Below are 10,592 nucleotides of genomic sequence, written 5' to 3' on the forward strand. Positions count from 1 at the left end.
TTATCAACCATCCAAACATTGACAAAAAATTAAGTCTCAAATCCTTGCCTCTTCTATTCAAGAAAGTTGGGGTCACCAGAATGCCCACTCAAACGTGACCCCAACTTTCTTGAATGGAAAAGGCAAGGATTTGGGACTGCTAATTTTTTGTTAACATTTAGATGGTTAATAAAAAAAATTAAATAACACTTAAAAAGGCATTTGTATCTTTTTCAAATGCTACTTAACAACTGGTTAACAGCTAATTAACGGAGATTGTCATGTTTTAAAGTTTTGGATATTGAATTGTCACATTTTAAAGTTTAGAGACCAAAATAGCACTAGGCCCAAATTACAGGATACTAATTGAGAATTCTCCCGTTTCCATCGCCAAAAATTAAAAAAAAAAAAAACAAAAGTTTCCTTGGTCAACAAGTTACAACCTTATAAGCATCTTTAGATTTTTTGAATCTGCCTTACATATAAAACCAAAGTCGGTAGAAAATAAAAAAGTAGTGCAGCTATCATACAAATATTAGAATAAAGCGTAGATGACTAAATCCCTGAATTTGTCAAACCTAACCTAGAAATGGCACCAAGCTGGAGACCTCCATGGATGTGCAGCGTGAACATTGTTCTGTACGTTACTGCTTTGTTTTCATCCGCCAATCTGAATCGAAAGAATCGAATCAGCACCATCGCTACTATCTTCATCTGCCTATAAGCGAAATCCTTCCCTAGACAGATCCGAGGACCCGCCTGCCATCAACAACCCATACCAAATTATCAATCAAACCTACAAGATGTGTACATCTGCATACAAACATTTAAGCTGCCAGAAGTACTGAGTACTAACATGAAATGCTACAAATTTGAAGGGCGATTCGGGTTGGAAAACCCCGTTTTTGAGCCATCTTTCGGGTCGGAAATCTTCAGCATCTTCTCCCCAAAGATTTGCCATCCTGCCCATGGCATAAGCAATGTAATATACAGAATCTCCCTTCTTCACTCTGAAGCCATCTGGAAGGACATCATCTTCTTCCGAACACTTTCCATCCTGCAACCAACGTTATTACCAATGTTATAAGCATCGACCATATAAGGCTGAATCGCTTTTGTTTCGGGTCGTGGGTCATTGGTTTGACCATTTCTTTATTATTAAGGCACACAAATGTGGTCATTTCTCATGTTTATAGAAAATTTACAGAGTAGCAGATTCCCTAGCTAATTGGGAAATTGATTAGGGCGCCAAAGTGATTGTTATTGAATTTCCCCAATTATCTAATAAATCAAAATCCCTCCTCCAGAATGATTTTTTGGGTATCCCTATTCCTACAGTTATGTAATTTTGTCATTTTTCTGGGTGGGCTTGCCCTGTCAACAACCTCAAAAATTTATTCAAAATAAATAAAATCACTTCAATTGTTATGATTTCCAAAAGTTTATATATATACTAAATGTGCAACCAACGGTTGAAGGGTTTGGCGAAATGGGGAATTTCAGCAGATCAAGACTGAGTGACGGTTCCAATGGTTCAACAGGCCAGGCGTCAACGACAGGTTGAACGCTGGTTATTACTTTTTCCAAACCGATCATCAGTTATGCTTGTTAAATGGGTCGAAGAGATTGGGACATTAGAGAAGCTAATTAACTAGTAATTACCACGGCTGAAGCGAAAAAAACTAGTAATTACCACGGGGACGGCAGGATATAGCCTCAGAGTCTCTGTTAATGCTGCGTGGAGATAATGCATCTTCTCCATTGCTGCATCGGTTAAATTTGAGATGACGAATTCGTCGATGTTAGTTTCATTGGTTTCACAGTTGAAGGCTTCTGTAACTTCTTGTGCTATCTTTTCTTGTATGAAAGGGTGCTTGCAGAGCATGTACAAGAACCATGAGAGGGTGTTGGCAGTTGTGTCTTTACCGGCAAACATGAAGTTCAGAATTATGTCTCTGAGATATTGATCGTTCATGGTCTTGGGATCCTTCTCACTTTCCACAATAAACCTCGAAAGTATGTCCTCCTTTTCGTTCTACCAATCCAACAGCTTTGATTAATGGAAATGAGGACCATCTAAATACTAAGTAATTGATATTTGACAAGTGAAAATGGAATCCTGGCAGCTTACTTACAGTTATAGAGTCTCCTTTTACAGAAAGCTGCTTCCTCTTGCTTTGGATTAGCTCGTAGATCAAATCGTCAATGATTTTTATGGTCTTCTTGAGTTTGGCTTCCGACCCCATATTAAGAAACCTCTTCACCTTCCACAAGGGATCGGCATATCGCCAACAGACCAACTCATTCGATTCATCAAATGCTTTTATGAACGAACCTCCTTGCTTGCTTAATCCCCCCAAGCAATCCAAGTCCATCCCGAACCCAACTTTGAATATGGAATCCAAAGTGCATCTCATCAGTAAATCCTGCAATAGAACGAGAATATATGTATCAGTATCAATATTCTTCAATTCGTTAAAGACTGAAAACCATTCTTTCATTTCATAGATCAATTAATTATATATGTTTGTTTGTGATTAATGGGTTATTTACTTGAATGTCGAACGTCTGGTTTGTGATGGAAAATTCCAGGATAATCCGAGATAATTTGGCAGCGTTTCTTCTGAAAACAGCAGAGCTAAAATCCCTCAGAACCCTGGTAGAGAATTCGAAGCTTGCAAGCTTTCGCTGTTGACGCCATCTATCGCCATCGACGGCAAAGATACCGTGGCCAACGAGGTCTGTGACTATGTCTTGATTGTACTGGCCTTTGGAGTATTTATCAAAGTTGGTCTTGAGTACGTACTCGATATTTCGTGGGTCTGTCGTGTAGATCTCACTGTGTGACGGAGCGAGGAGACGGAAAGTTTGATGTGTGCGTGCTACTTGGGTCTGGTAGTCGTATAGCCTATTGAAATACAGGAGCTGATCGAAGATGGTGCCCTTAACTGGGGCGTACCGAGGGTCCATGACCGACTTTCCCATGAAGATTTTCAGTAGTAACGCGCAGAAGCTTATGAAGAGGAGAAACAGAGCAGCTGATGCAACAGTGAGAAAAGCAGAGAAGAAATCCATCTCTCAATAACTAATTGGGCGAGAAAGATGTCGAGGAATGGAGTTCGAATTCATGTTCAAGCTCTTAGATATGTTTGTGTGTGTGAAAGACAAAAAGTTAGTCATTGAATACAGATTACATCATCGCTTATCGCTTCGCCCACAGGAAATGATATTAATTTAAAGAGAAAGAAATGTTTGAATGAAATAATCTGTCTGCTGCTACGGTCATGCAGAGTAGATATGGTGGCAAGACAGATTAGGAGTTCGTGGTTCCTTAGATGGTGCTTGATGATTGATGGGCTGACTAACTGATTACTAAATTTTCATATCTCCTAGACTTTCATGTAAGTAATTTTTTAATTAATATTTATTGATAAAATATAATTTTTAATTTATTTTATTTATGAATATAAACGAATTAAATTTGAATCCAAATCCCATATTTGACATTTACAAGGGATGGGGTGGAAACTCTTACACCCTTGCCCAATACGAATACGATTAGGGCTTTGTTTTACCTTTTTACCTTTTAAGGTTTTTAACTTTTTTAATTTAAACTCAACTTACCATTAAGTTGGACATTTAACTGAACCTCTCAGGCTATGCTTGGTTTAATGAAAGTAAGACAGAAAAATAAAGTTAAAATTTCTTAGCAAAGTTTGTGAATTTTTTTGAGTATTTTCCCCTACTTTTCTATTTCTCTCTTATTTCCTATCAAATCAAACACAGCCAAGGAACCAAAGTTTTTAATTTTAAAATTTTTTGATACACAAAAGATCCTAGGTTTAAAATTTCAGAAATTTGGACAATATTATCCGGATTCAGTCCTTAACTTCTAAAAACATTTTTAAATTTCCGAAGCTTTATCCAATAAAACTTTTGACTGCCCAAACATTGCTCTGTCCACGCTAGTCCATATAGCTTACCTTCAATCAGCACCATTACTGTTGTATCCGTTTGAAAGGGCTTCAGTTTTGATGTTTCAGTGAGGCATTTTGAAGGAAGCTACTAAAACGAGCTTCACCATAAATTCAATTTCTTGGCTTAATGAAAGCATACTCTGGCTTTCTGAATTTTTTTATATATGTATGTATTATATCGGTACAGGGAAGCCATTAAATGGCGCCCATAGGAAAGTCATGAAATGTTGGAAAGCTGTCCTCCAGTCGCAGCGACCGCTGTGGATGGAAGGCGCTCTTCCCTCTTCTCTTTCGACAGATGGGGTGAGTGTCGAAGAGGAGTTAATTAAAATTAGGGACAAAAATGTAATTTTACATAGAGGGGGGGGGGGTAAAATGGGTATTTAATTTTTTCCATCCATATTTAACGGTTAAGGATACACTTAGTCAATGGTTAGAAATTGTAAGGATATACTTAATCAATTTTCAAACTACACTTAATCAATTAATTAAACTATAATGATAGTTTAAGAAATTTATCCTACAAAATATAATGAATTTCGGAGTAAGACCCGTTTCAGGGGGTAACCAGGCCTTTAACCAACCCCTGAACATATTTTGAATTTTTTGTAATAGAAATTTATTCATAAACAAGGATAACAGGCTCATACATGACATGACAACGAGAGACGAGTAGCAAAAGAGCAGAAAAACATCAAACACTTGACATGTAGGCACTGGCTTCATTCATTCATTGCAAGGGCCTTGCTTCGATATGTATTAGTAACTCACCCCCATAATATGGGACAACTACATTCGAAATATGGGGCAAAACATGAGAGATCTGAGAGTACATAACATTAAGATCACAGTTCCCACAAATATTGAAACATTCTCCAGTGAAATTATTCGTTCTCTGAGTGGGTTCAACCTTCTTTTTAAGTCTTGAGTCTTCTTTAATTAAGATCCTTCTGCTTTCAAATTTTTAGCGGTGTTTGGCATCGATGCCGTTGCCCCAAAAAATAGTCGCATCAGAAAAATGTTGCACTAAAAAATAGGGACATGTTTGATTCTGTTTTTTTTTTTTTTTTTTTTTTTTTTTTTTTTTTTTTTTTCTAATGTTGCTCCAGACCATTCCTTGGAAATCGAGAAGGCATGGTTTGAGGCAACATCAAATTTCATATTTTCTCATTTTTGGAACCATTGTTGCCAATGGTACAATGATGTGGCACCAATGTGTGACATCACCTGAAGTGCTGGATAATGTAGACCAATGATGAAAACAATTATATAGAACTGGTACCAAACAAAACCAGTATTGTTTCCTCATAAAACATCCTATGTTTTTGTGATATCATGGATGACAAACAAAAAAGAAGGCCCCTCATCCATACAGCACCATTTTCTCAGAAAATGACTCTGAAGCAATGACATCAATGCCAAGCACTTACTGTGTTAGCTAATACATGGGCTTTATAAATTGCCAATACTTTGACCATGTTTATAGTAGCATAGAAACGTGTATGATGTCACAAAGACATGATACCGGAAAGGCTTTGACTGACCATGTTTATCACCAATTTTATGATGCCTGCTGATTGGTTATAAATTTATCCAGTATCATGTCTTTTTGGCTTCATGCACGAATATAGCATAACCAATAGATTCCAACTTCAAGTTTAGAATTATTACTGCATCTAAACAAAACAACCAATTGCACACTTTTTTGTCAATCCCCCCCTCGAAGCCTCAAAGTTAAATCTTAATTGGATTACTTTTTTTTTTTTGCCAAAATGTCACGAGGCTAGTTGGTGAGGCCCCGTGCAGCACTTGATTGGGTCGAGTAAGCCTATGAAAGCAAGCAATAACACACAAAAGGCAACAAAAATGGCACATGAATTAGTAAAAAGACACTTTATATTGCAATAGATGGCAAGCACAAGCACACAAGTTTGTGTTGAGGGGACCTCATGCTTAACATTTACATAGTCTTGAAACCACTCAACTACCTACCTCCCTTCAAAGAGTAATTTAAGATTTTGGTGCTCTGACAAAAGATTACATCAAAATATTGAAAAATCATACTGCCTAATTACAATATTGCCAAGGGCATCCCCCCATACAAAATACATGCATACCATGTTCTCTGGGTAGAACTGTCTCTTCAACTCCCACTTGAAGTCAGTTCATGTATGAATGGCACATATACCACATTCCATGTCAACACATCTTCTGCGCCACCACAATATAACGACATTAGTCAAATATATGGTAGTTGTACATACTTGAGTTGTTTCATCATTCACATTGGCTGTGGCAAGGTATTGCTCCATTTGCCACAGGAAGTTGTTAAGCTCCCATGCATTGCGTGCACCAGAATAGGGAGTTGTTTCCCTAATCTTTAGGTGGAAAGGAGTGTGCACAAAAGAGGTGCTAGCTGGATTGGTAATGGCCCTCTTCAAGATTGCACACTCGGCCTTGAGTTCATCCAATTGAGCTTGGACGTTGGAGGAGGAACACGCGTCTGACTTCATGGCTGCCCACTCCGCTTTCATTTCATTTAACTGGGCCTGAATGGCCATTGGGGAGGACATGACTCTCCTCCATGTTGCTCACTCGTTTCTCATTTCATCGAGTTGGGCCTGGAAGTTGTCTAGGTTGTCTTGAATGTTGAAGTGGGACGAGCCTCCTTCTTGTTGGCGTGCAGTGCTGCAAACATCCTTGAGTGTTCAATTGAGCATGTCATGGACCTCATCGACATTACCACTCATGTGGCCTTCCACCTCTATCACTGCACTCTCGATGGCTTCAACATTTTGGTGGAGCTCGTCTACTCGGTCACACATCTCGCCCATAATGGCTTCACAGCGTAGCACCCGTAGGTCGATAACAGAATGCTTGTTCGTGGATTTCTCACACTTGCTTGCCTTTGATGTACGGGTCTTCAGTGCTTTGACCTTGATTGTGTCATTGGCGGTTGCATCGTCAGTTTCATGGGATGGGGAGAATCCATGTTCAATCTCCTCCATGATGTCCTTGTTGTACTTTATGGTGTCACTCGCATCGCGGGTCAAATGGCTAGGAATGAGCTCCTGTTTGATACCAACTGTCACGGGGCCAGTCGGCGAAGTCCCGTGCGACACTCGATTGGGTCGAGTAAGCTTATGAAATCAAGCAATAACACACAAAAGACAACAAAGATTGCACACGAATTAGTAAAAAGGCACTTTATATTGCAATAGATGGCAAGCACAATAACACAAGTTTGTGTCAAGAGGATCTCATGCTTAACCTTTACATGATCATGGCACCACTTAATTACCTACCTCCCCTCAAAGAATAGCTTAAGATTTTTGTGTTTTGACAAAAGATTACGTCAAAATATTGAAAAATCATATTGCCTAATTACAATATTGCCAAGGACACTCCCATACAAAATAAATGCATAACCCCACCCAATACACACTTTATAACCCCACCCAATACACACTTTATGGCACTCTGATGGCATGTTACAGAATTGGTAAAGGCTTGATGGCACGAAAAAGTGATCACTTATAACAAAAAGGCAGAATTTCGTTCAAAATACTCAGTGAGTATAATGAAAAGTAGGCAAGTGCCAGAGAAAGGAAGGCAATTGCCCAAATTCACCCATCCCACGATAATGATGGGACTTGGGAGGAGTGGTAATTGCACTGTCATAAATTTTGTTGTTTCTATTTTTCCATATGTAGCAAAGATTATTTATTTATTTCTTTGTTTGAAGAAGAAAACAGTGAAAGAAACTTTAAAGAGACAGATTTGGTGAAATCACATGGAGGAAACACTATGAACGAGAAAGCTCCCACTAAGCAAGCTCTAGAGGTTGTTCCCAAGAAAGTCGTTTCGATATTTAGGCCAAATGGAAAAACGGTGGGTTCGGCATTGTCACTTCTTCCGTGATGTAACAATGAATACTATTATTGATCACAGACCTTCCTCCAACGGATTCACATCTGCGCCTCACAAATGCCCCATAGCATATCCTGTTCGTGTTTTGGGAACATCTCCCACTAACAATTTTGGGAGATGTTCCCAATTGCAAGCTGAGATGTGCATGTGGGGCACAGATGTGGTTTCTCCTCCAACTGATGTTTAATTAGATACCAAAGCTTGTAATAGTACAAGTAGCACATTCCCACCATGTATTGAGAATATGTCCTGATGATGATATCATCATTTCTGGTATCATCAACAGGAGATGTTCCCAATATAAGAGTTCAAATCAGCCCCCTACAACGTCTCATAGCACATCCTCGCCGTGTATTGGGAACATCTCCCAATGATGACATCATCATTTTTTGTATTATCATCGGGAGATGTTTCCAATACATAGCGAGAATGTATTGTGGGACATTGTGGAGGGACAATCTTGTGCGGGGATGATTTGATCTCAAATTTCAAACAACAGGCAATTGAACCAGAAATTGGCACACAACTTATTCAACGAAATGCTAATATGACCCCCTATGAATCAGAAATGCTAATATGTAAATTTCAAAGGCAATTGAACCAGAAATTGGCACACAATTTATTCAACGAAATGCTAATATGACCCCCTATGAACCAGAAATGCTAATATGTAAATTTCAAAGGCAATTGAACCAGAAATTGGCACACAATTCTCTCTTAGACAAATATTTATTACTAACAACTTGAGCCTAAACATTACTACACTAACTCAAAACTTTCCATATCCAAGCTTTGCTAGAATAGCTAGATAAATCCATTCCATTTTTTGAATCCAAGACCCGCTATTAATATGGCCACAGAATTTCTTCCATGCCACTGAGGTGATAATATTTTTTTTTCTCTCACTTTTTCCCCAAAGAGTAAGCCTTTTCTTTTCAACTTTCAATGCTCTCATGTGAGTTCTTTAGAAATTTAAACACACCTTCTAAGAAATTGAGGAACCATGTCAATTGTGGACTTAAGTGTTATTCTACCAACCATTAAGAGCGAATTCTATCTCAACTCAATAGTTTACTATGAATTCTTTCTTCAACAACTATCTGTAAGTCTTTTTACTCAACCTCCCATCAATAATTAGAGCTCCAAGTAAGGATGTCAAGGGACCGGTTTTGAATTAGACCCCGTCTAGTCCAAAATCAATTTGGATGGATTGAACGGACCAAAAAGGACATAGTGGATTGGACGAATCTGGTCCAAAATATTTATTAGATTGGACTGGGCCTGGTCTGTCCATAATAAACTTATATTAGATTTGGTTGGATTAAGCCAATATCCGGTCCATCCATTGATATAAGATAAGAATATAGGTGTCAATGAACCGGGTTTGGGTTGAAACCGATCTAAACAAAAATGAATTTGAACAAATTGGACGGTCCAAACATTGAATTGGACCATTCAAAATGGTCCAAATTATTCATTGGGTTGGACCTGGTCCATTTGTAATGGACTCACATTGGACTGGATTGGGTTGGACCCAATCCAATCCAATTGACACCCCTAGCTCCTAGATAGATTTCCATTTTTTGAGTCTTAAGCTCAGTTTAGAAGGAGTACAAATACAAATATGTAGAGTACAAAACCTTACATTTTGTATGTATTTGTACTCCTTCCAAACTGAATTTTGAGAAATTTAGTGAGATTTTTTTGAGCTTTGTAGCAAGGAAGATTAAAAAGACTGGGGTGCTTACCCAATGGTTTGACAAATTTGGTGATGATTTGGGTGATTGTTAACACAACAGTGATGGTATGCAGCTTTGTACTCTTTGGAAGGAGTACAAATACAAACTTGTAGAGTGCTTACCCAATTATATTTTGTATGTATTTGTACTGTACAAATTTGTTTTGTATTCTTTCCAAGCTAAGCCTTAGCAAATTTGTTTTGTACAAATCTGTGGGCCATGCCTAGGGGTTTTACATCGAAAATTACTTTTTTGTCCTCAAAAGTAGTGATAAATTGTCTTGGTAGTGCCTTCAGAATAGTGGACAAAAATGCAAGGAGAGAGGGCCCTCAATGGGTTTGAAGCTTTAATTTGGTTGGGGATCCATTTATGAGTATTTGACTTTGCACTCCATTACCCAATTTACCCACTCCTTGATCATAATACAATTGTTTTTACTTTTTAGGACTATGGCAATAAGTTCCCATTTATTCCATCATACGTGTGTTCCACATCATTCACCTTGAAGGAGGATTAATGCTCCCAAGATAAAATCTTAATCTTATTGACAAAAAATCATCAAGAATCTTTGCATTTATTTTATAAATTACATTACACAGACATATTCATCTAAACTTATCCTGAGAGAGGCTCTCACTGATCCATAAATATTCTCTAGTCATTTTCTCATAAATGATAGAATGCCTTGATAGCCTTCTCAATGTTATCCCTAAACATTGGCCAGAGTGTTTTTTTTTAAAGATCATCAAATTAAGGCATCGGAATCAGTGGGGGAAGGAAGGAGACTACATTATTTTGACTAATAGGTGAGTTGGTTGTGACTATCTGTTTGGGCCGGTTGGTGTAGGAGAGACAAAGGTGCCCTCGTTGGATAATTATCTTAGCTTACAAATGGTATCCATATATACCCGATGATCGACATCCTAACAAATGGCCAATAGACACTTTATCCAAAATATATAAGATA

General features: G+C 38.1%; 1 protein-coding gene across 1 annotated transcript; it reads right to left on the bottom strand.

Annotated features, from left to right (window-relative positions):
• Nucleotides 1-415: 415 nt before the first annotated feature.
• Nucleotides 416-3,187, bottom strand: LOC104608375 (cytochrome P450 704C1-like). Its single transcript, XM_010274339.3, has 5 exons — nt 2,533-3,187; nt 2,115-2,405; nt 1,673-2,014; nt 836-1,036; nt 416-738 (listed from the first exon to the last, which is right to left on the bottom strand). Exons 1-5 carry the CDS (start codon nt 3,052-3,054, stop codon nt 535-537), a joined length of 1,560 nt encoding a protein of 519 aa, XP_010272641.1. The 5' UTR covers nt 3,055-3,187; the 3' UTR covers nt 416-534.
• Nucleotides 3,188-10,592: the final 7,405 nt, after the last annotated feature.

The sequence above is a fragment of the Nelumbo nucifera genome, chromosome 6, assembly GCF_055504915.1.
Source record: "Nelumbo nucifera cultivar China Antique chromosome 6, China Antique-T2T, whole genome shotgun sequence".
Taxonomy (NCBI): domain Eukaryota; kingdom Viridiplantae; phylum Streptophyta; class Magnoliopsida; order Proteales; family Nelumbonaceae; genus Nelumbo; species Nelumbo nucifera.